The sequence below is a fragment of the Vigna umbellata genome, chromosome 7, assembly GCF_029865625.1.
Source record: "Vigna umbellata cultivar VRB3 chromosome 7, Vumbellata_1.0, whole genome shotgun sequence".
Taxonomy (NCBI): Eukaryota; Viridiplantae; Streptophyta; class Magnoliopsida; order Fabales; family Fabaceae; genus Vigna; species Vigna umbellata.
The window spans coordinates 40073228-40099796 of record NC_142171.1 but is presented as its reverse complement, the minus strand read 5'-3'; the positions used below and the strand labels follow the sequence as shown (position 1 = coordinate 40099796).

General features: G+C 36.7%; 1 protein-coding gene across 2 annotated transcripts; it reads right to left on the bottom strand.

Moving 5' to 3' along the window:
• Positions 1-3972: 3972 nt before the first annotated feature.
• Positions 3973-26145, bottom strand: LOC148195996 (uncharacterized). 2 transcript variants are annotated; one of them, XR_015781044.1, is made up of 12 exons: positions 25846-26145; positions 22928-23116; positions 22731-22784; positions 22167-22277; positions 21858-21920; positions 21507-21761; positions 6071-6217; positions 5900-5927; positions 5487-5557; positions 5035-5094; positions 4177-4300; positions 3973-4090 (listed from the first exon to the last, which is right to left on the bottom strand). XR_015781044.1 is itself a non-coding variant. In XM_088095421.1 (11 exons), the coding sequence occupies exons 1-11, from the start codon at positions 26056-26058 to the stop codon at positions 4232-4234; spliced, it is 1260 nt and encodes a 419-aa protein (XP_087951547.1). In that variant the 5' UTR covers positions 26059-26144; the 3' UTR covers positions 3973-4231. The 2 variants fall into 2 exon arrangements, 1 of the variants encoding a protein (XP_087951547.1); XM_088095421.1 differs by having other exon boundaries at positions 3973-4300; positions 25846-26144.
• Between the last annotated feature and the right edge of the window lie 424 nt (positions 26146-26569).

The following is a 26569-nucleotide window of genomic DNA, read 5'->3' as shown; positions in this document are numbered from 1 at the left end:
GACCAAAATCAAAATGCAAAAGAGGAAAAAAATACAAAGAAGAGAAAGTCATGATTTACAAATGATCCTCACCAAGATAATAGTCACCAAAGAAATTTGAGATTATTTAAAAGAAGAATACGAAAGAATATTCAAGGCATGAAAATGCTAAATTTTATAAGTGATTTTTTGAGTTGCAAAGAATGAAAAAGTCTAAAACAATTAAGTAATACTCAAACAAATTGTTGGGTATTGGTAACAAGACAAAATTACTGAGTAAGGAGTTTGCAAATTCTAGATTCATTGAGAAAATTCTAGTAAGTGTTAGAGAAATACAAAGTATATATTGTTTTGTTGAAAAAACATAAAAGATCTACTTATAATTACTCTAAGAAAAGTGATACATGTCTCGCAAGCACAAGAGCAATGAAGATTAATGAGAGAAAATCATGCAGACACTTTACTTCTTACATAGTGCTTTCAAAGTCAAGAATTGAAAAAGGAGAAAATGCAATCAAACCAACAACACACAAAATTTTTCATCTTATCCCTATTGTAAGAAAAATAATCACTAACACATCAAGTGTTGGTAGGGACCAAATGCAAAGTATCACAAATGTAGTCAATTGAGACATGTAGAAAAGATATTTAAATCTCAACATCCCCAAGAAGATGTCATTTTGTACAGGACGAATCAAAAGATGAACTACTTCTTGCAACATCATGTGTTACAACCAACAAATCTATAAAAGGTTGACCTAATAGGTAATGATTGTACAAACCACATAACTCGTGATCGAGAATTTTTCAAAGTTTTCAATGAATTTGACATTTCTTAAGTAAGAATTGAGAATGGAAAACAACTTGTTGTGAAAGATATAAAAATAGTTGTAATTACAATTCATTCAGGTGTCAAATTAATTTTTTATGTCTTATAGATTCATGAGATTAATCAAAAAATTTTAAGTATTGCTTCAACTTTTAAGAGAAAGGTTATAAAGTGTTTTTTTGAAAACAAACATTTTGTGATTAAAGATGTAAACCTATAAATATTCAAAGTTCACATGAAGATAAAAGCTTCGCTTTGGATTTTGATAAAAGAGGAGTTGGTTACAAATGAAAAAAATATATAAAAAAAAAGATCAGTATTAAAAGAAGATGAATATCTATGGAAGAAGCTTGATGTTTAAGAGGAGAAAATAGATAAATAATCACATCCTAACACTCATCAAAAGTCTAATGTTACTTCCATAAATTATGCAATTGATAAAAAAAAATATTGATAGAAAAAAAAAATACATTGATAAAAAAAGTCATGAATAAAGATATGATTTCATAGGAAAAAGAACAAGACAAGAATAACAAGTAAAAAAAATAAGAAAATCAACCGCAAAATCAAATTTGAAATTTAAACAAATAAATATCAAGACAATGAATAATGTTGAGAAAATTTTGTTAATATCTTTTTTATTTAAAATAGTTTTTAGAAAAAATTTCAGTCTTTAATAAATGTGATAAAATTATGTTTTATTTATTATTTATATTCAGAAAATCAAGATTGAGTTACTGTAAGGATTTAATATTTTATCACATTTTACTCTATATATAGAATACATCAATCAAATAATGTGACAAACTCCTTCATACAAACAACAATAATGATAAAATTATATATAGTTTGTACAATAATAAAGAACAAACATTCATATGAAATTGTATTTTATCCATAATGAAAAATAATGATAAAATTATAACATATTATTTGAACAATAATACTAAAATTTGAGCATTTTATTTTGGAGACAAAGTACAAAACTTAAATTATGAACATAAAATTAATATTAAAAAAAGATTTTACGGGTGTATATATATAAGTAACTTAAAATTGTAAAATAATTAATTCCTAATCTTAAATATAAGATTGATTATTGAATCAAATATTTATTGCTGAAATAAAATATGTAACTTAGATTTAAGATAAGACTCTTTTTACCTAAGGACAAAAGTATAAACATCACAATTATGTAACTTAGATTTAAGATAAGACTCTTTTTACTTAAAGGATAAAACTATAAACATCACAATTATGTAACTTATATTTAAGATAAGACTCTTTAAACTTAAAGGATTAAAGTACATAATTCCGTTATAATTTAATCTTTTATTTTATTTTTTTTGTTCACTAAATTTCAGAACTATTCATGAGTTTTTAGTTTAAGAAAAGTAAAAAGCAAAATAAAATGAGAAACGAAAAGATAAAAAAAGTAAATAATAATAAATAAACCTTAAAAGCTTTTTAACTATTTGTTTTGCTCTTTTTACATTTTCCTGAAAGAAAAAATCATTTATATCTTCTTTTCCATCTCATTTATTCTTTACCAAACAAAGATTTTAAGAATAAAGGAAACTTCTTTCAATTGAGAGTGTTAGTGCCATATTATGTTACATGGTTGAGTGCCATATTATGCTTCATATACCTTCATTTTTTTTCCTTCTTTGCTTAATTAAAAAATACTTATGACTTAGAAGCTAAGCTGAAATAGATTTTAAATTATATATTACATGCCTAAGCAAGATTAGCTGGTGGATGGGTGTTGTCCAATCATTGGTAACAATCACTTATGATGATCAAGCTCAAATATAATTGTTTCCTTACCTCACAAGAATATACTTATCAATGTTTAAACTTTGATGATCTTTAATTTTGATTATTCTAGGGTTTTCTTCAAGCATTCATGATACCTGGGATTTTTTATTCAGAATAAATTGAAACACATTTGGTAATGCTAACCAAAACGAACAGAACTTTTTCTTTCTGCACCCCCATTATTACTAATTGCAAGAGAAAAAGAATGTGTCATCTATGTCACACCTCTGTTCTCCACTATAGAGGAAGAAGAAAAGAGTTCATTCTATGAAAAGATCGTTCGGGAATACATTATATATATATTTATTTCAAAAAGCATATTCTGATAAGCTCGTTTCAAAAAGCTCCTTCCAAAAACCTTATTATGCAGAATATTATGTATGTTTTAGAAAACTTTTTCCAGAAATTATGTTCCAAAATGCTTATGCTTAAATACATTTAATATGGTCCAAAAATCTAATTTTAAAAATTCTATTCCAGAAATTTTGTTCTAAAAATCATCTTTCAGAAATCTTGAAAAACTTATTCTGAATTTCAGAACAAGTAATCCGAAAGTCACTTTTAAAAAAACACAATAATTATTTTGAAAATTATGGAGGTAAAGTTGGAAATTATGGAGTGCATGAAAAAAAAAATAATCAATGAACCCTAAAAATTAGTTACTTGACCCAATTTGATTCCTAAAGGAAAAAAAAATCTTAGAAACTAGGTAAATCCGTTATAAACTTTAAATCCTAAATTTTAAAATGATAAATCCGTTATAAACCCTCAGTCCTAAACTTTAAATCTAAAATCTTAAACAAATTTAGCATTAGACTCTAAAAGTAAGTGGCGGCTTAAGTTGGTCCTTGAAAGTATTATTAATTGAAATGGATGAAGGATTAAAATGTTCCACAATTCGTAATCTTGATGGACGATTTGTTGACCTATTTTTCTTCAGGAACTAAATTGGATACAGTAATTTTTATGTAATGAAAATGGGTTATTCAGTCAGTATTACCAATATCCTACTTGAGCCTTGTCAGAAAAATTTGCCAAACAGTGTTTCTGTATTCCTGTATCATTTATCTTACACCCAGCAGTCATTTTTCTTTATCATAGTCCAGCACTTTTTTTCTGACAAATTTTAGTAACTTTCTTAAACCTGTGAAATCTGCATAAGTCACTAATGCCAACTCTACTATAATTTGTGCTTTACTTAATGAAGCCGAATGCTATGATTAAAAAAAAAATGCATGTAAAGGGTGAGAGACTTTTAACCCTTATTATTATATTATAAATATTCAAGAACATTATTGTATGCTATGAAAAAATTAAAAAAAAAAAAAATCAGTACAACAAAACAATATCTCTAAAAATTTTAACAAGAAATTGGCTGCCAAAAATATTGACTTCTAGCCATCAATTTTGCCAAAATTTTCTGACCTGTAGTCATAAATTGTATCTCAATTTCCTCACTTTCTCCTAGAAGGGGAGCATTTATCAATTGACACTATAAACAAACAATGCTTATCTATGATCACTGATTGGCTGAAAATAAAAATTCTGACCTTGGTCAAAAATACATCTCAACTTCTCCACTGTCTGGTACAGTAGTAAATTCTGCTAAACATTGAACCGAAACAACATGACATCTCCTTCTTGTACAACATAGTCTTTTCCTTCAGATCTCAACTGCAAACAACATAATAGAGGGAACTAATTTCATGAATTACATGAGAGGCAATAGACAACATCTCGTTTCAGCTTATACAGATTATATAAGAATACATGCTCTGCTCCCTTCCTTAGCCTAATATCATTCCACTATTCACAAGTAAACTTAGATGTATTCACAATGTATTTATAATGTATAAAATAAATCTTAGAACAGTAGTTCTAACATCATATGTATAAAGATGTATTCACGATGTATAAAATAAATCTGCCATGTTTTACTGTTTCCATATAATAATGGCCCTCACAATAGAATTATCAGAAACATATCTCTTAATAGTTGAAATAACTAGTTAAGCCTTAAGGATACAAACTTTACAAAAAATTGTTGAGTCTTGTAATATTTATAACATCAGTTTTTTTTTTTTTTTTAATTTCTTTTTACTCTTTCATGATAGTAGTGTCTAGAAAATGTTTAACTAAGAATAGGTGTCCGTTCACTCTTTTTGTCCATACTCAAACCACGACCAGGAACTGTCCAAGATGTTTCTCAATTGAAAAATAAATAAATTTTTAGTTGTGACATGGTTGGAGTGTCAGACATGTGTGGATGGAGTGCCATGTCCAAAAAATGTTGGACTTGTTGACACTACTCTACAGAGGTGCTTCTTGGTTTACATATGCTAAAATAATATACATGAACATGAAATAAAACATGGTTTATTGGGAGTAAAATGATATAAGCCACTTACAACTCCTTTCTCTCGTGCTGCAGCAAGTGAACCAGCAGCAACAAAATCATCATAAGACACCTAATTTAAAACAACGTCTTTGATCAAGATCAATGAATACATTAAGCAAACTTCAGCCTGTTTGAAATAAACACAATAGTATAACTAATAAAAATATATAATATTTTAGGGTCTCACTTGATTCAGTTGCCCAAATTGAGTCAGAACTAGCTTTCTTTTTTGTCTATACTGGAGTGTTATGACATATTTTTCACATATTAACATAAACTTTGGAGAAAAAACCATCAATTATTGCATCAAAGTTTCTCAGATATATGGCCCCCACATTATCCGGAAAATAGAATAGCAATCATCACCTGTTTCTTTCTGCATTTAATTTTTACAATATCTTCTATGCAAAGTCATATGCTAATATATATTACAGATAGGAGTTCAAAGTTATAGATGCTTACTGTCTCTGCTCGAATGAAACCTTTCTCAAAGTCAGAGTGAATAACTCCAGCAGCTTGAGGTGCAGTCATTCCTAGTACAACAAGAGCCTTAATATTAGTGGAGTGATCCAACCTAAGTACAATTCTTATAATATTATTATTTCAATTGGTTAACCGGTCAGTTACCTATTCCAAAGAAAAATGGACAATCAATCTTTTAAACAAATATAATTAATTCAACTTGGTTAATCGATCAGGTTAGTTATTCCATAGAAAAAATGGGCAATCAATCTTTTAAAAGAAAGGTGAACGTATTCATTTATCAGCAGTTAAAGAGCAAAAGCAAACTATATTTAAAAGCCTGTTTATAGTCAAATATAGTCAATGTTATAGTATTGTGCAATGTAAAAGTCTCATCCAGGGAAAAATCCAACCTGCAAGTATTGTCCACGCTTTTGTCTCCTGTGTACTCAGTAGAAAACAAAATCAGTTTTGAACATGAAATAATTAATAATTATTATAGTAAATTACCTTGCCACGACATACATGTTTAACAAGATATTTTAAAATGTATTCTCTCTAAAACATTTCCAGTTTTCCCTAACCTTTTCACCAGAAGTAAAATAAGTTCTCAGACCCAAAAGGTCATAAGTTGCCCTGATTAAGTTTCCAAGACCACTTTCACTAACACCAAGAGATTGCAAATATTCTTGTCGTTCTTCAATAGGTAGCTCAGTAAGCTCTGCCTCAACCTGCAAGGACAAACATCCCCATCCTTATTTGCTGTGGTGACTTGAACAAAAATATCAAAAATTATTCTCTTAATATTCAGATATTATGATATACAGACAAGTAACAGTTTTAGAAAAAGTTCATATCACACAACTTCCTGTGAACGCTTTATGACTTCGTAAAGCTTCATTAATGACAAGGTGCAGTTGTGAACATTACATGGTATAAGAATCAAATGAAGAAATGAATCATCAGCGACCAAAATTGAAATTTTCTGCTTTTCTAAGGACCAAATACATATTTAATCCTTTGTTCTGGCTACATCTAATGGTTGGCATATCACTTTTCTTAACCATTTCTGTTAGGATATAGGATGTTAGGATAGATTGGGTTATGGACTGAGCGGTTAAGGGTGTGAGGGTATCAGTTGTAAATAGGAAGCGGGTCAGAGCTGCTATAAATAGAGCTCTTGTAACTCTATAGAAGGCATTGAGTATTCTTTTGTAAACTCTGGACTTTTACTAGAAGAGGGAGGTTATGCTCCCAACCATTCTTTGTAAAGAGATTTCTATCGTTGTCAATAATAGAACTGTTGGAAGTCCCACATCGACTAGAGATAAGGCCAATTCATAGTTTATAAGTGAGTGCAAATGTTAGGAATCCGAGAATAATTTCCTAACCGTCTACCTCACTCACTGATCTGTTAGAAATCTGGGTAAGAATCCTAACTTTCTACCTCACTCGCACACTCCAGTAAAACTCACAACAAGAAATGGTAATGAATTGAACTGTATTCACATCAAAGAATCAAGAATACAACTGGGAAAACCAGGAGCTTAACCTCCTTCACCAGGTCCGAACCGGTCTACAAACTCAAAGGTAAAAACTGTCTACCCGTAACTACAAAAGAGGTCCTTTTATAGACCTTTTCCCGCCCCCTTAACTGCTCAACAGTTAAGTACTCATCTTTATTTCTCTACTATCTTTCTCCTTTCATAAACCCTCCATGTCCTAACATACGCACTCTCACACAACAGAAAGAATCAAATAATGGGTATATTATTCACTGTAACGAATAAAGAGAACACGTGTAAGACGAGGGCCTAACCCTTCTCACCAGGTCCTGAAACCGGTCTATACAAATTATATCATTTTCTCTGCCCCCCACAATATAATGCGTTATTTCTTTTATACCCATACTTCCCGCCTTTTCCTAACTGCCTACTCTCTTTTCTTTCTTCTCTCATAAACTATCCAACTCCTAACAGCAAACCTCACCCTACAAGCCGATTTTGTGGGGGGTTGAGTTAGGCTTAAAGTCCACGTCTAACATGGTATCAGAGCCATGGTTAGAGCCTATCCTAGCGATATTTGTTGTTTGCTGGGCATATTGATCCACCCGCTATCGGGCCGCTATCGGACCACCCATTAAAAATGTCTAATCCCACGCTCGAGATGTATATACCTCAGCGTGAGGGGGGTGTGTTGGAAGTCCCACATCGACAAGAGACAAGGCCAATTCATAGTTTATAAGTGGGTGCAAATGGGTTTGTGGGGTTGAAGGCTTAAAGTCCAGTTCTAACAAGAACCCGTTCTTTCTTTACTGTTTCTACCTACTTTTAGTGTTCATAGTTAGGTTTCCAACCCAGGTACCTAACAAATTGATCCGACCTGCCGTTTCGAGAGGCGGTCAGATCATCCAGAGCGCTGCCGTATAACCGGGAGAACTTGCAATTATCCTTAGGAGAGGGCTGCCGGATCAAGAAGCTATCGGATATCCTTAGGAGAGGGGTGCCGGATCAAGAAGGGGTCAAGAACGGATCAAGTGATCAAGAAAGGGGGGAAGCATGGAAGGAAGAGACAATTCTTGGGAAAGGAGGATCAACGAACAGAAAAGGGAGCTAGCAGAATGGAGAAGAAATATACAAGAAATGCGGCAGGAAACTAGAGAATTCTTGTGAGTTCTTGGAGGAAGGGTGTGGAACCAGGAAAAGGGATTAGAAGGTAGTCCAGGGTCTGTAGATGAAGATCAACATTCTGTTAACGAGAATCAGAGAAGGAGAAGGGAATGCTCGAAGGAGGAAGACCGAAGAGACGCCCAACCTAATTGGGGAAAAAGGGCAGAACTACCCACTTTCGAAGGGTTTGATCCGTTGGGGTGGGTCTCTAAGGCAGAGAAGTTCTTCGAGTTGCAAGGTGTGGCAGAGGAGGGTAAGGTGCGCCTAGCTGACATCGGTATGGAGGGGAGCGCTGGCTACTGGTTCAGAGCCTGGAAGGAGAAAGCCAAGAATCGTTCTTGGGAAGGTCTGAAGGGGGCAGTGGTGGTGCGATTTGGAGAACAAAACGGGGGTACCATCTTTGAAAGGGTGGCGGCCAGTAAGCAGTCGGGAATCGCGAAAGAATACGTCCCAGCATCGAACGTGAGAGAATTGCTAGAACCGAACGGGCTAAGACTACAGGAGGCGAACCTGAGAGGACTGCAGGAACTGAACGACGGAGGACTGTTGGATCCGAACGTGAGAGGACAACCGGAACCGAACATGAGGGAACTGCCGGAACCGAACGGTCAAGGACTACTGGATCCGAATTTGAAAGGACGGGCAAAACCTAACGGGAGAGGACTGCCCGAGCCGAACGTAAGAGGATGGCCGGAACCGAACGGGCTAGCACTATAGGATGTGAACCGGAGAGGACTACAGGAACCGAACAGTAGAGGACTGCCAGAACCAAACGAGAGAGGACTGCCCGAGCTGAACGTGACAGGACGGCCAGAATCGAACGGGCTAGGACTACAGGCTATGAACCCGAGAGGAGTGCAGGAACCGAACGGTCGAGGACTGCTAGAACCGAACGGGAGAGGATGTCGGGAAGCAAACATGAGAGGAATGTCGGATCCGCACGGGAGAGGACTGCCGGACCCGAACAGAAGAGGACGACAGGAACCAATCGGTCTAGGAGGGATGAATCAGTGGGAGAGAAGCGTGATGGAAGAAGGAATGAAGGCTTCGGAGGGAAGAGTGGATGGAAGAATCAATGCCCGGGAGAGAAGAATGGATTATGTGAGGAGGTGGGCCAGCGAATAGAAAAGGGGACTTGTAGTTTTTAATACACTAACAGAGGGGAGAGAGCGGCTTAAAGCAACGGAAGACATCGAAGACCATTCTCTAAAGGCCTGCGATTCTGGAAAAAAGGTGACCAGAATGCTGGAAGCTAATAGAATCCAAGAAGAAGGGAAGTTATTGGAGGAGGAATTGCCACCACCCAAGCCTCCAGATCTGAATTGGAGGGCAGTAGCCAGTGGGTTCACTTCTTGATTCCTCACTGCCTTCCATCGTTCGGCTTGACCTCTCCCTGCCTTCCCCCGTTCGATGCCCTTCTTCTTCTCCTCATCGCCTTCCACCATTTGGCTTGACCTCTCCCCGCCTTCCACCGTTTGGTGCCCTTCTTCTTCTCCCTCACCGCCTTCCACCGCTCGGCTCGACCTCTCCCCGCCTTCCACCGTTCGGTGCCCTTCTTCTCTCATATACTTTCTTCTTCTCTCGTATACCTTCCAACCCCTAACAACATCTGTTACCTTATATCGTATCAGTTATGGTCAATTTTTGATTAACCAAATCCAAGTACATATAGAATACTCGTTAATAAGGTAACAAAATATTTAGAAGTAGAAGTCGCAAAACGAGAAGGACCAGTAATATTAGAGTTAACTAGAAAAGGTGATGAAGCTCATTTATTGAGACTATTAGAAAAATAATGACAAATATGTCTTCCTAATTAACACAACTCACAATCCAAACTAGAAAAATGATTTAAACATGACACCATCTTTTGCAAATTTGTCAACCCAGGACATCCTACATGTGCATCAATCATCATTGAAGAGATCACATGCAAATACTGACAGTGATAGAAAGATATAGTACAGGCCATGGGACTCACATCTGACGTCAATCATCCTTCGTGATATTTGATCATACAAAGTAATATTATTTTTAGTAAAGGTGGAGATAGTGTCATTGTATTGGATCAATCAGATTACAGAAAGTAGATTAAATGGACAGGAAAGGGCATAAAAGATAGAGTCAACAATAAGAAATGGGAGGGGCTACATAGTGTCAATGCCACAAGCTTTTGTTTTTGAACCATTGGCAAAGTGGTAGAAGGCAAATTATCAATAGTAGTAGTATTAGAAAGTAAAGAAAGAGAAAAGAGAATGATTATCAAATATATGGTGAATTACACCACAGTCAATGACCCAAGGACCAAGGAAAGGAGAATCAGATAGACAAGCAGAAGAATTACCAATGTATGCTATCAAGGAAGTTTAGTAGTACATTGGAAAGTCTCTGTTAGGATATAGGATAAGAGGATATAATGGGTAATAGGTTTAGGATAGAAGGTGGAGAAATTGTATAAATAACACCCGGTTATGTTGTCAGGGGCATCATTGAGTATTATTTTGTAAATCTGGACTTTGGCCAGAAGGGGGATTAAGCCTTCGTTAGGGCTAAGAGGGGGATTAGGCCTCCATTAGCGCTATCAGTGTACATCGTTCTCAATTTCAATACAGAAACTCATTCTTTCATTGTTCTTTCTATCTTCTAAGTGTGTTCTTGTTAGGTTCCAAACATAGGTACCTAACAAATTGGTCCGAGGCTTCATATGTTGTCAAAGTGTTATACGAGGCTGATCAGCTGGTATTTTGGAGCAATAGCTGACTCGACAATAGATGCCTAAGCATTATGAAGTAAATGAGAGGGTTTCACATGCAGCTTCCAACACTTATCAATCTTATGTGTAATGCACGGACAACGCTTGCATTTTGGAAACAAGAATACGCTAGAGATAAGCAGAGATAGGACCTTCAAATAGTCATGGAAAGAAGTGTCAAGAGATATTGGCATACATCATATAAGTGGTGTGTTTCATTTGTATAAAGGGCACAAGCCTCGCTCCAACCTGATGCACATGTCTCATGGGCACAGAAAAATAGGTTTGACTGAGATGTGGATATAGTAGATTTGATAACATGACACAATTGAGCTTCAATCTTTATCCATTGTTTATGTTCTTCTAGTTGAGACAAATAAAACAGACTATATTTAAGAGTAAATTGAGAGCTTGAAAACTCCCTCATATGTTCTCATATTTATATTCATAGGATTCTGATACAATGTGTAAAGGGAAAAATCAGAGATCAATCGTAGATACTTAGGTAAAAAGATAGGTATGGTAATAGGTACTAGTATTTTTCCAATACAATTACTTCTTAACTACATTTAATGCTTATTCTAACATTCTCCCTCAAGTTGAAGTATACAAATTGTATGTACTAAGCTTGGAACAAATAAAATCAATTAGAGGTCCCTTTTATGATTTTGTTAATGATTTTGTTAATACATCTGCAAGTTGAATATTGGATCCAACAAACTCAGTACAAATTTCCTAGGAAAGCAACTTTTCCCGTACGAAGTGCACTCAATCTCAATGTGTTTAGTTATTTCATGGAACACTCGATTGGAAGCAATGTGAAGGGCAGCTTGGTTGTCACAATACATCTTCATTTGTTGAATCTCATAAAAGTTAAGTTTTTGAAGGAATTATTTCACCCATATAAGTTCACAAGAGACATCATTGCCCTATATTCAACTTTAGTTGTTGATTGAGTGACAACATTTTGTTTCTTACTTTTCCAAGACATAATATTTCCTCCAGAAGAAAACACAATATACCGTAGTATAACACCTACCCGTAGGGGATCCTACCCAGTCAACATCATAATACCCAGATATTTGGGTATTTCTTTTATCTTAATATAACTGTTAGGATATTTATCCTATTTTATCATGTATTTGTGTATCAATTTATTCTTATAAATAGAAGATTGTGAGAGGGATCAATTAAGCCCTCAAGAATTATTTCTTTTCAATCTTAAGTTGGTATCAGAGCCATGGTTAGAGCCTATCCTAGCGAGTTCTAAGTGGGCATTCTATTCTTCTATTCCACCCGCAATCGGGCCATTATCGGACCACCCAATTTCTACTATCACGCACGAGATGTCTATACCTCGGCGTGAAGGGGGTGTGTTGGAAGTTCCACATCGACTAGAGATAAGGCCAAATTATAATATATAAGTGAGGTGCAAACCTCACCCTACAAGCCGATTTTGTGGGTTTGAGTTAGGCTTAAAAACTCACTTTCTAATAATAACAAACCTTGTCCTAGATCCTTTTTGAAGTATCTTAGGATACGCATGACAACATTCCAATGGCCAATACAAGGAGCTTGTATAAATTGACTAACTACACCAACTGCAAAGGATAAATCAGGTCTAGTGATAGTAAGATAAATAAGCTTTCCAACCAGCCTTCTATATCTTTCTAGATCAGAGAAAGATCCATCTTGTTCTGTCATTAATTTTTGATTTAGGTCCATAGGACTTCTACGGTCAAGCATGTTTGTCTCTTTCAAGATGTGTAGGGCATACTTCCTTTGAGAGATTACAACACCGTCTTTTGACTAGGCTACATCAATACCTAAGAAGTATTTGAGGCTCCTAAGATCCTTAGTTTGAAAATGTTTACAAAAGTATTCCTTCAGTTGAGATATTCTAGTAGCATCATTCCCTACAATGATTATATTACGATTAACATATACTATTAAGTAAACACATTTCCCAGGAGAGGTATGACAATAAAAAGCTGACTGATTCGCTTCAATATGTTTCAGGGCAAAATTTTGAATAATTGAACTAAATTTTCCAAACCAAGCACGTGGAGATTGCTTGAGACCATAGAAAGTGCAGCGCAACTTATAAATCAAGCTAAACTCCCCTCGAGCAACAAATCCAGTAGGTTGCTCCATGCAGACTTCCTCTTCTAGATCTCCATGGAGAAAAGCATTTTTAATATCCAGTACATGAAGTGTCCAATGACGAATAGCTACCATGGCAAAGAAACGACGAATAGTAGTCCTTTTGGTCATGAGAGAAAAAGTATCATTGTAGTCAAGTTCATACAATCACTGACAATTATTAAAAAATTTGGCTATTATTACCTGCTACAGTGACACTTTTTCTTCATTTTGGCCTTGAATACAGTCATACAATGATTGTACAATGATAATTAAGACCATTTACATGACTCACATTTTAATTTTGACACGTGTGGATGTCCCTTACGATCATGCAAAAGCTTAGTAGATAGAGAAGCAAAACAAGACACACATAGACTAGTTCTAAATTAGTACAAAACTCCATATTCATATCCTCCTCCAATCAGTCGTCCTATACCACATTCCTGTATAACAAAGGATTTGGCATCAAAGGTTATTCAACTGTTAAAAGACTTGGTTAGTTGACTCAAAGAAATAAGATTGAAAGGACAAGGGAAAAAAAGAACTAATTTTAGATAAGAAAGTGAAACTTGACCAACCTTGGAAGGAGATTTTAGAGCCATTGCCTAGGGTGATGAAATAAGGATTTTATGGAAAGGAAAGGGATGAGAACAAGGAGGTAGTACCAAAAATATGGTTAGAAGCACCTGAGTCAATTATCCATGGGCTTTTGACCTTCCATGGATTATGAGATGCAAGTTGTTGAGAAGTTGTGATTTATGGATAATTGTGCCAAGCTATTAGATTTCAACCACAATATTCTTGGTATTCTTCATCAAAGAATTTTGGTTTAACAATTTCAGCAATAGAGACATTGGTTGTTTCATGCAAAGAGAAAGAGAAAATAGTTCCAAACCTTTCCACTGGTGGAGAAGAAGAAAACAGCTAAGGTGGATGAGAATCCTAGCGTGACCTCGAACTAGGATGACTCTTGACCACATTGGTGGCGTGACAAAGAGTTTCGACTGAGACCTATGACGGTGGCGCGACAAAGTTCCGGCGAGAGGAAGGCGGCGCATGGGTGACATGCTCCTAACAGCGACAAACAGATATTGAGTGTGTGGCAACACGTGTAGAAGAATCAGCTTCCGGAATTGCCGAGGTTGGTCGTTGCTCAGAAAGACGCTCCAAATCTAGTGGTCGCCAGAGAAAACTGGGAAACAGTGGCGGCTGGCAGCAACAGAGGTGACGGATGGTGAATGTGCTGAAAACTGCTCCGAAGAAGATTGAGACCAACAAAACATAATCGACCTGCTCTAATACCAAACTGAGATAAATAAAAAAGAATATACTTAAGAGTAAATTGAGAGAGCTTGAAAACTCCCCTCAGATGTTTTCATATTTATATTGATAGGATTCTGATACAATGTGTATAGGGAAGATCAAAGATCAATCATAGAATTCAATAGTGGGCAGTAATACGAGATTTGTGCCCAACCCACTTAGCCATAAACTAATTTCAGAAGCTCAATTTGAATAGTTAGCCTCGTCCATCGTCTCAATACCAACAATATGGTTAGAAAATATGTGAGAGTCTATTATAGATGTTAATTAGGTGATGGAAAACATTTTCTAAATCTAGAAAAAAAAAATAAAATAATCCAAGATAGAAAATTAATTGAACTGCCAAACAAACTCCGAATGAGCCACCACCACAGGGGTTAGGATTTCATAGAGGAGGCTACCAAGGCGTAGGTTGGCTGGCCTTTAGCCACTGCTGCGTGCACCGCCATGCGCCAACAGGAGTTGTGGGCTACGAGAAATATGACGCGCATGGATCTGTGGTTTGCCTCAATGTATGTCTTGTTGGATAATCAGCTCAATGTCATCCCAACCCTGTGCTCCCCAAACAAAACAAAGGTCGTCGAAAACAACATTGAAACCACGCATGCAAACTTGGGAGCAAGGTTCGCCAAACAAAATCTTTCAGATATAATGGGTCTACCAAACCAACATGGTTTTTATATAGCTCCTAGAGACCATGCAAAACTACAAGAAATAAAGAGGCACTGGGCTGAACCGTGCAATTTTTAGACAGCACGAAACTTTATTTATATTGACAAAACTAAATCAGTCAATAGAGGAGATATGGTATCCTCTAATAATTAAGACATGATGCGAGAATAAATAAAAATTTTCCTAATAGTACATGTATAATCTAGATATTCCTAATTATAAAAGATATGCACCTAAGCTAAGGCCTTGTAAACCCCATATCAAAATCTCATGCTTCCACCATGGGTCCTCAAATCTTGTAACTTTCAACTGGAGTTTGACGTCTTCTCTCTAGAAGTAGAACCACGTCTGGTGGCAATCTTTTGGATCCAAACCAGTCATAACCTTCTAAGACTCCTTGAGGAAGAACCACAAAAATGATTAAGAACTTGGAGGCCAGAACAGTTGGGCAGGTCACTATCACTTTGTATCGTAAATGTTAAAATTTTAAGAAATATCTAAAAAAATACTTAGAATATTTGTAAGTATATTAGATTATCTCTTAGCATTTATTCTTCTTTAATATTTGAGTTGTTCCCTTATTTACTAAGGATCTTTATTATTATAGGAATATCTAATTAGAATCAAATTTAGTAGAATATGATTTATAGGCATATCATATCACGTATTTTATTGTCATTACCTAACAATGGCAAGTATGAGTTTACTTGAGATCTAAAACAGAGAAAAATAGTTCTAAAGGGCTTGAAAGACCCTTCTCAGTTCTATCATTTATATAGATAAAAATATGATACAATACATAGATGAAAGATGAAGAGATTGTCCTAGACTGCTAGGAACAATCATTATAGATACCCCAACACACAACTGCCTACTTTAGGCCCTGCTATACTAGGTAGACTTAATAATTATTCTAACACTCCCCCTCAAGCTGGAGCATACAGATTGTATGTACCAAGCTTGGAACAAATAAACTCAATCTGAGGTCCCCTTAACGACTTAGTCAACACATCTGCGAGTTGGTCATTTGATCCAACAAACTCAGTACATATTTCTTTTGACAATAATTTTTCCCGAACAAAATGACAATCAATTTCTATATGTTTGGTTCTCTCGTGAAACACTGGATTTGATGCAATGTGAAGAGCAGCTTGGTTATCACAATACATCTTCATACTCTGGATGTTACAGAAGTTAAGCTCTTGAAGGAACTGCTTCACCCATATAAGTTCACATGTTAATGAAGCCATTGCCCTATATTCAGCTTCAGCTGTTGATCGAGCCACTACATTTTGTTTCTTACTTTTCCATGAGATAATGTTTCCTCCAAGGAAAACACAATATCCAGTAGTAGATCGTCTATCAATAGGAGAACCTGCCCAATCAGCATCACAATATCCTGATACGTGAAGGCTTCCTTTTTCTTCATATAACACCCTTGCCCTGGAGCCTTTTTCACATACCTTAGAATTCGAATGATAGCATTCCAATGGCCAACACATGGCGCTTGCATAAACTGACTAACCACTCCAACTGCAAAAGATAGATCCGGCCTTGTAATAGTGAGATAGATTAGTTTTCCAACTAGCCTCCTATATCTCTCCGGGTCGGAGAATAATTCACCTCCTTCTGTTGTTAATTTCTGATTTGGATCCATAGGGCTATCAACCGGTCTACAATCAATCATGCCTGTTTCTTGTAAAATATCTAGAGCATACTTCCTTTGGGAGATTACAACTCCATCTTTTGACTGAGCTACTTCAATGCCTAGGAAGTATTTGAGGCTCCCAAGATCCTTGGTTTGAAAATGTTTACACAAGTACTCCTTCAATTGAGATATTCCAGCAGCATCATTTCCTGTAATAACTATATCATCAACATATACTATCAAGTAAACACATTTCGCGGGAGACGAATGATAATAAAAGACTGAATGATCTGCTTCACTGCGTTTTAGCCCAAATTTTTTAATAATGGAGCTAAACTTTCCAAACCAAGCACGTGGTGATTGCTTGAGCCCATATAGAGATCGGCTCAATTTACAAACCATACCAGACTCCCCCTGAGCAACAAACCCCGGAGGTTGCTCCATATACACTTCTTCCTCAAGATCACCATGGAGAAAGGCATTTTTGATATCCAACTGATGAAGTGGCCAATGACGAATGGCAGCCATGGCAAAGAACAATCGAATGGTAGTCATCTTGGCCACGGGAGAAAAGGTGTCACAATAATCAAGACCATAAACCTGAGTGTACCCTTTTGCAACCAGTCGGGCTTTGAGCCTATCAATGTCACCATTAGGGCCGACTTTAATGGCATATACCCATCGACAACCAACAGCCTTTTTGCCCGGGGGAAGTGGCACAAGCTCCCAAGTATGACTGTGGTCAAGAGCCTGCATTTCTTCAATCATGGCTTGTCGCCATCCAGGATGATCAAGTGCTTCTTTCACATTTTTAGGAATAACCACAGGAGATATTGAGGATAAAAGGGAATAAAAGGAGGGCGACACTCGGTGATAACTAAGAAAATTATAGGTTTAATAGCCAATTTAGTCCCCACTTTGGTTGAAAAATCTCAATTTAGTCCCTCGTTATAAAAGTGTTTTACATTAGTCCTAACTTTTAAAATAGTGGGTCAGATTCGTCCCTTTCGTTAAATATAAGTTAACGAAATTAATCGATGATGATGTGACACAACTTAAAGCTGATGTGTTAGATTGGTCCCTCGTTAGCTTTAAGTTGTGTCACATCATCATCCATTAATTTTGTTAACTTATATTTAACAGAAAGGACCAATCTGACCCACTATTTTAAAAGTTAGGACTAATTCAAAACACTTTTATAACGAGGGACTAAATTGAGATTTTTCAACCAAAGTGAGGACTAAATTGGCTATTAAACCAAAATTATAAATGGGATGAGGGTTGCGAGTGGAACGAGTACCTTTTCTGAGAGCAATGGGCCAACCAGAATCATCTTCACCAGGAGGCGTGACAGGAGATGGTGACGGAGAAGAATCTGAAGGAGGAGATCCACCATTTGCTGGAAGAGGATTACTCACCGGGGTACTGTGTCGAAGGATATCAGTATGGGGAGAGGAAGGTTCGGGAGGACCTTGGGCATGACTTGGACTGACTGAGGGATTGGAGATATTAGACTCAACCACTGGAAGAGGAAGGACCTGGTGGAGGATATGAACATCTTGAACAGAGGGCGAGAAGAAAGGTGTCTGTTCAAAGAAGGTAACATGGGCAGACATGTAGTACTTTTTGGTTTCAGGGGAGTAACACCGGTACCCTTTTTGAAGCCGAGAATAGCCCAAAAAGACACATTTGATCGCACGAGCAGAGAGCTTGTCGAGCCCCGGAGACATGTCGTGAACAAAACAAACACAACCAAAGACGCGAGGAGAGGTGTGAAAGAGAGGATCATTGGGAAAGAGAATGGAGAAAGGGACTTTATTATTGAGGGAGGAGGAGGGCATCCTATTAATAAGAAAACATGCAGTTAAGATGGCATCCCCCCAGTGATGAACAGGAATATGAGCACTAAGCAAAAGGGTACGAGCCGTTTCAACCAAGTGTCTAATTTTTCTTTCGGCTATACCATTTTGCTGGGGTGTATGAGGACAAGTGGACTGATGTAAAATACCATGGGAGCTAAGAAGTGAAGAAAAAGTTAATGAGAAATACTCTTTAGCATTATCACTTCTTAAGACTTTAATTACATGACCAAATTGGTTCTTGATTTCATTCAAAAAGGATGTGAAAATGGGTAACAATTCAGAGCGATCTTTCATTAGATAAACCCAAGTACATCTAGAATACTCATCAATAAAAGTAACAAAATACCTAAAACCAAAAGAAGAGACGCGACTAGGTCCCCAGACATTAGAATGAATAATAGAGAAACTAGAAGTACACATTGATTGAGACCTTTTGGAAAAGACAGATCTAACATGTTTTCCTAGTTGACAGGACTCACATTCTAAAGTCTGAAGACCACTAAGTTCAGGACACATCTTTTTTAACTTTGACAAGTGAGGATGGCCAAACCGATCATGTAACACTTTAGGGGGAAGAGCTGCAACACAAGATACCCGTGGGCGAGATCCAAAATGGTATAAACCTCCAGCTTCATATCCTTCTCCAATCTGTCTCCCCGAGCCACGCTCCTGTATAACAAAAGATTTTGAATCGAAAGTTATTGAACAATGTAACATTTTGGTTAACTGACTTAGGGAAATTAAATTGAATGGACAGTTAGGGACAAAAAGAACAGATTTCAGAGTTAGAGAGGGAGACAGGGAGACTTGACCGACTCCCTTTGAACAAGTTTTAGAGCCATTTGCAAGGGTAATGAAATGGGGTTTTTCTTGGAGGGAAAGGGTTGAGAACAATGAGGTATTACCAGAAATGTGATCCGAAGCACCCGAGTCAATTACCCATGAATTTAGACCTTCCATGGATTGAGACATGCAAGCTGTGGACGTACTTGGGGATTGAGATGATTGCGCCAAACTATTAGACTTTAATCGCAGATACTCTTGATACTCTTCCTCAGTGAACTTGGAGTTGGAAGTGGAAGTTTCAGCCTTAGAGATATTGACGGTTTTTGAAGGAAAGCCATGCAAGGAGTAGCAGTTTTCTTGGGTGTGACCCACCCTCTTACAGTAAGAGCATTGTGGACGTCCCCGACCTCCACGTCCTCCTCCTCTAGTGCCACGTCCTCCTCTTCCTCGCGTGGCAACCATGACAGATGGTTCCATTGTTTCATAAGCTTCCTGAGACTGAGGCACAGGAACACGAAGAAGACGTGTGGTCAAGGCTTCCAAGGAAGGGACCTCATGACTTGTCAGAAGTTGATCTCTGATATGATTCATATTTGGATGCAAAGCACGGAGGATCATCACCATATAATACTTGTCAAGCTTCTTTTTGATATCTTCTGAAGATTCCGCTTCCAAGAACATTCTCAATTCTTCCACAGCTGCTTGGGCTTCAGTCATGAATGAAACCATATCATGGTCTGTCATTTTGAGACAGGCGAGCTTGTTTGCGGTATCATAGAGACGTTGAATATCATTAGCATAAATGCTTTGAGCTTTCTTCCAAAAAGTGTGACATGTCTTGAAGGCTCTAAGAGATATCAAAAGTCGGGGTTCCACAGATTGCCACAATAGGGCACACAATTGGAAATCAGCTTGTTTCCATTGTTCAGCTTTGTCAGAAGGTACTTGGCTCCCATCCTGCTCAAGGTGGTCATAATGTCCTTGACCAAGGAACCACATTTCCACAGCAGCAGACCAAGACAGATAATTCTTTCCGTTTAACTTTTCGGAAGTAATGGAGGGACTTCCAGAGAAAGAAAGAGCACTTCCAGACGCCATTCTGTGATAAAAGCAGGAGAAAGAACCAGAAAAACTGTGAAGAACCAGCGAAAAACGTGAAGAACCAGCGAAAAACCTAGGGTTGCTCACGGTTTTCTTCAAGGGGGAGCTTCTGGACACACCAAAGTGAGATTTTGAGGGGCAGAACGGACAGAGGAGCAGAGGGCGACAGCTACGGAGGTGGCGCGGCGACTTTCCGATGAGCAGAGGGCGGCGCGTGTACAGCACGCGCCTGATCGCAGCGCACAAAGAGGCGGCGCGTGGCGGAGCGTGGAGGAGAATCAGGCGAGCCCACCGGTGGGGTTGGCCGTCGCGTGAAGAGGCGAACCAGATCCAGTGGTCGCCGGACGGAACTGTGACAGCGGACGGCGGAGAACGGCGGCGGACGGCGGCGAACGGTGGTGGACAGCAGCGGACAGATGTTGTATGGCGGACAACCAAGTTGGAGAGCTCCAAACTGCAGTTGACAGCTGCAGATAATGGCGAGACAGCCGCGGACAACGGCGAACGGCACCGGACAGGTGCAAACAGCAGTGACAGTGCTGGTGGACAGGAAACCAGAGCAGGATGAACCTGCTCTGATACCAACTTGAGATCTAAAACAGAGAAAAATAGTTCTAAAGGGCTTGAAAGACCCTTCTCAGTTCTATCATTTATATAGATAAAAATATGATACAATACATAGATGAAAGATGAAGAGATTGTCCTAGACTGCTAGGAACAATCATTATAGATACCCCAACACACAACTGCCTACTTTAGGCCCTGCTATACTAGGTAGACTTAATAATTATTCTAACAAGTTTAATGGTCACCACATACAGTGAGTGTAGATGCCACTACCCTCCCACGCGCCACCCCCCCTACAGATACCATGTGAAACTAGAAGGGAAAGGAGAAACCATTGAAGAGGGGAAGTGTGACCTGCCATTACTTCTGACACTTTTATCAAAGCAAGAAAACTTGTTCAAGAAGCTTAAATAAATTGTACAAACATTTAAAAAAGGAGGCTAACATCACTATTGATCTAACAGTATAATGAACTTCAAAAGCCTTCTAAAATACCTGTGCCGAAATTGTTACAATTCTGGACTGCAACTCAGATGCAACATTTGTAACATCCTTGACAAAATTATTGTCTGCAGGATCTGCAAGATCGGTTTCTGCAACATTTGCCACATATATAATAGGTTTCATGGTGAGTAAGCAGAGATGTTTTACAGCATCCCTTTCAAAATCTGTTAAGGTCACAGATCGTGCAGGCTTTCCATCCATAAGCGCCTGTTGAACCTTTTCCAATGCAGACTTTTCTGCCTCTTCCTAGAATCAAAATTTTCAAAACCAAGTTGAAGGATTTATTTCAACAAATAAACACAAGTTTAAGACATGTGGTAGCAGGCAGTTAAAGACTATAACCTTGAGTTTAGATTGTGAATCCTTTGCCTTGCCCTTCTTTAGCTTATCAATTCTTTTTTCAATCTGCATTGCTTAAAAAAGGAATATCTTAGCTTATCAGTGAAGTTTGTTATAATTTCATAGCAAGTGTTTCTGCATGCACAGGTAGAGTTCAAAAACCCAAAAGCACGAGGAAGAAAAATAATATAATATCATCCAAACTAAGTAATAGATCATGACAAATATTATAAAAAGCCAAATGTACTACCAACATATTTAGAATGATAAATAAGCAATAAAATGGTGTGAAGTGATAGTTAGTAAGCTGACCTGGTCCAAATCTGAGAAAACGAGCTCCAAATTGATAACATCGATATCAGACTTGGGGTCAACCTTCCCATTCACATGAACAATGTCGTTGTCTTCAAAACATCGTACAACCTAATTTGATTATCGAAAACCAACAGATCCACAGAAATTTTAAATAAATAAAGGGAATGAAAACTACCCTGTATTTCGTACCACATACAAACGATTCCAAACTCTAAGTTAAGATTCACACTATGTACATAGCGCTACTAAATTGGTTCATAAAACTTGAGATTAAACAGAAAATATATTTCTAGAGGACTTAGTTGATCCCTCTCACAATCCTCTATTTATAATAAAGAACAAATACAAAAGTACATGGAAGATTAAGAGACTTCCCTAGTCATATAAGTACAGAACTAGGTACTACTATAGATACAACTCATAAAAGCTAGCACACTACGATGATATGTAGATGTAATTATTCTAGCAACAAAAAAAGGGAACAACTGCAGAGAACAAAAAGATTAGATAGCTGTAATCATCTAAGATCATGATAACAAAGAAATGACGATAGATACACACCTGAAGTATAGAATCCACCTCACGAATATGCGACAAAAACTTGTTACCCAACCCCTGCAATAGTTGAAAAGAGAATAGAGATCAATGCAATGAAAATGCATACTTACTACCGCCAAACATAAAAGAATTTATTAAAAATAAGATAAAAACAAGTTCTTGTTGAGACAAGAATCAGAGAGAAGAGAAATTAAAAAAACCTCGCCTTGACTTGCACCCTTGACAAGCCCAGCAATATCCACAAATTCTATTGATGCTGGAACAGAACGCTGAGATTTGCTGAGATCCGAGAGTACAGGGAGACGAGAATCGGGAACAGCAACAATCCCTACATTTGGCTCTATTGTACAAAATGGAAAATTAGCAGCTTGGGCCTTTCCATTTTCCACCTAGACATACAAAACCATTATTTAATTAATATCTGATACATTATGATAAATTTTGGAACTATTAGGGCTATGCACAAAAACATCAATAAAACAATCAGCACAAACATTGAACAGAAATTAAACAAACTAGATAAAATAATCCTCACAATATTTTGCTAGTTAGTTGATTACAAAAAGAGGCAAAAGTAGTTAATGCAAACTTAATTCTAATATAATAGTGACATTTGCATTTTTGAAAAGTAGCCCTTCACAAGTTTCTATTTGTCCATTGCTATTTCATAGATAAAACTTAAGAATTGATTCAAGGGTTGACTATCCACTTACCAGGAATAAAATCCAAGCCGTCATTTCAAAAACTGTAAATTTCAAAATCTTATAACATGTATTCTACTGTTTGGTATGATTAAATCATTTTGAAATACAAGTCCCCAACCACAAAAAGCCTACTCTGAAGCATGTTAAGACTCATGAAACAGCACACTTAGATTTAACCTCAGTGTCGACTTTTCAAATTTCTAAGGGATCTACTAATCAATTCCACAAAAAGCTTCGCACACTGATAGTGAACTGTACATTTTGTGTACATGTTTAAAAGGATTCTTTGACATTTATAGATTACTTTGGTACTCAACAAATATGTGGACAATTAGAAAGAAGTTTAAACAAATATACACATCTATTTCCCTTCGTAATAGCTACAGTTAAGCACATCTTCACTATTTAATATTCATGAGCAGAGAATTCAAGTCAAAATGTTTACCAAGTATATGCAGTCTATTTTTGCCATGGAAAGTATGAATCTATAGTCATGAATCAAGCCAAGTGGCAATTTCTGATCCTTGTAGCCAACCTCATTGGGATAAGGCTTTTGTTTTTGTTGTTGTAAAGTACAAAATTCAAAATATCAAGGAAAGCTTGGAATTCTTACACATTGAGCACTTCTCATCAACTTTAGTCAAACATTGTTGCATTCTTACACAAAATAGTTCTTCTTCTTTCATGGTTAAAACAGTAATGCAATACCAGATGCTTAATTTGTTCATTACTAAGAATAATAATCTTCATGTCCTCCCCCCTCCCCTGCGACCAAAAACTAACAATTGAAAACTTATTGAACTCAATTCTAGATATGTTTCTTAGAAAAGTTTGTGATAGATACTAGAAATAAGGAAGCACACAATAGCTGAATAGTCACTTTATTATTAAAGAAAAACAGAGTGCATATCCCAGAAAGAGAATACAGATTTGTAAAAGCAAGAAAAAAGGTATTTCTAGACAGTTAGAGAGTGTCTAGTCTCTCCCGATTCCTAGCCAATTCCAGCCCCTCTTCCCCCCACTCTCTTTCCACCCCTTATACCCAAACAACATAATTACTCATTTCCTACTGTGCCAGCTCAGCAGTTTGTTATATGGAAAGATTCTTCTCATTCTCTCTCTGACCATTTTGATCCCCTACTTTGCCATTCCTTCTTTATCTAACATACACCTTAGATATTTTAGGTTTGGGCCTAACTATTTCTGGGTTCCTATCAGTTTGTAAGTTGCGAACTATGTTTTAACAAATGATAAAATCAAAACTTGACCATTGAATGATCCCTGATAACCAAATTTAATGTTTGCCATCTTGTCTTCACCAATATGGCAAAATCCCATTTTCCAAAACATCAATATTTTATTTGAATAATGTTCTCTTTTTAACTATACCAAAAACTTTTGCCTTCTTGTCTTCACCTTCAATTTATTTTGGGACTTAAGCAACTAAAAGAATAATGTTTTCACTGGCAAAGAAGAATCTATTACATAGGAACTAGAACTAGAATATATGAACAGAAATTTAACAAACGCCGGATACATAATTGCATTTGGAAAATACAAAGGTATCACTCTCTCTCCCTAAACACATTCATTCAAACCCAAGAAACAAATAAGCTTAAAATTGATAGTAAATTTGAATCAGGGAACATGTACAAGGTTCAGAAACCACGAATCAACAACAAGCTTTCCCTCTACAAACCACATCAAACAAGGACAGCTCACATTATTAGAGAAAACCATCCATCAAAAGCAAAAACTTGCTACTCAAATAGAGCCATTCAAATTCCCAAAGATGTTCGCCGAAGCAACTCAACTTGCATACCCAAAATACATACCCATCAAAGTGTCTATGACCAATGCCTAAACCGCCAAAATACTCAAACTGAGGGAATGAAAAACAATGACAAGAAAGACCCTTCATTTTCCAACTGTAGTTGCGTCTAGTGGAAGGAACTAGCCCCTTAGAATTTGGTTAAAAAACGTTCGAATTTCCAAAATATGTGTCCTGCAGTACATTGGAATAATCCCATAAACTCAACTTATTAAAAGCATACTCAAATAAAGACCCATCAATGTTAAAAGCTTGTAAAACAAGTTTTAAATCTATTTATATACGCGGTAAAATAGTCTTATCACTAGTTGATAGAGACTCCCAATGATCAAAGAACATTGAAACCCACAAAAAAGAAATACATGGATGAAAAAACAAACAGCATAAAAACCCTTCATTTGTCAACTACAATTTGGTCCAGCAGAAGGGGCTAGTCAGTGTGGCAAACTAAGGTTCAAAATCCGGCTTTAAAAAGTATCCACATTTAGTGTTCCACAATGCCTCAAATAGGATCACAGGACACGTATGAGGGGGAAAATTCATTTCAAGGAATACCCAGACAGAGATAGAGGGAGAGGCTTACAACGGCATTGAAGAGAGTGGATTTGCCAACGTTGGGAAGGCCAACGATACCAGCCCTGAGGCTCATGCTTATCTTGGACGAAGAGAACCTTCGCTGAATGTCATAGAAGCGAGTGCGTGTGGTGGAGAGAGTGTTATTTGTGAAGAGGGTCGACTTCAATGGATGAACTAAACTGGGAACCAAGTGAAGATGGTTGCAAGCTGCTCTGGCCATTTACTTCACGACGAACACACACGCAGAGAAGATAGAACAATGATTCTGTTATCTGTTCTTTTGCTGCATTGTATTATAAAAACTCTTGTGAACGTTTTTTCCACTTGGGTGCTTCTATGCCCCCCGTTTCTGATTAGGTTTTTTTCTGCCAATTTCTAAAGCCTTGTTTAGGCTAAAGTTTTCTGTTATTATTTATGTTTTATTATCTGGAATTTTGAAGGAATCTTGTTTTAATGTATTATTATTTCTGTTTTATACTTTGGAATTTTGAAGGAATCTAGTTTTAATGTATGAACTAGTTTTAAAACCATGTTTGTGTGTGTTTATTAAAAGAGGATTAGAGATTAAGAAAAAATAATAATAATTTTTAAGTTTATAATTAAGTTTTGAATAAAATCAATCTCCAAAATAATTTATAGGTTTAGAAAGTTAGTATGTTTTTAAAAATATAAAGAGTAAACTTTGAAAAATATAAAAGATAAAAGGTTATGCAAAAATAAAGTAGATTTTC

Bases quoted from the DNA above. Each gene is read 5' to 3' on its own strand.
- LOC148195996 (XM_088095421.1), bottom strand. From the start codon at position 26,058: ATGGCCAGAGCAGCTTGCAACCATCTTCACTTGGTTCCCAGTTTAGTT. The intron at 22,785-22,927 runs GTTTTTTTAATT...CAACTATTGCAG, and splicing joins AGGGTGCAAGTCAAGGCGAG to GGGTTGGGTAACAAGTTTTT. The intron at 6,218-21,506 runs GTATTTTAGAAG...TTGTCCTTGCAG, and splicing joins TTGTAACAATTTCGGCACAG to GTTGAGGCAGAGCTTACTGA.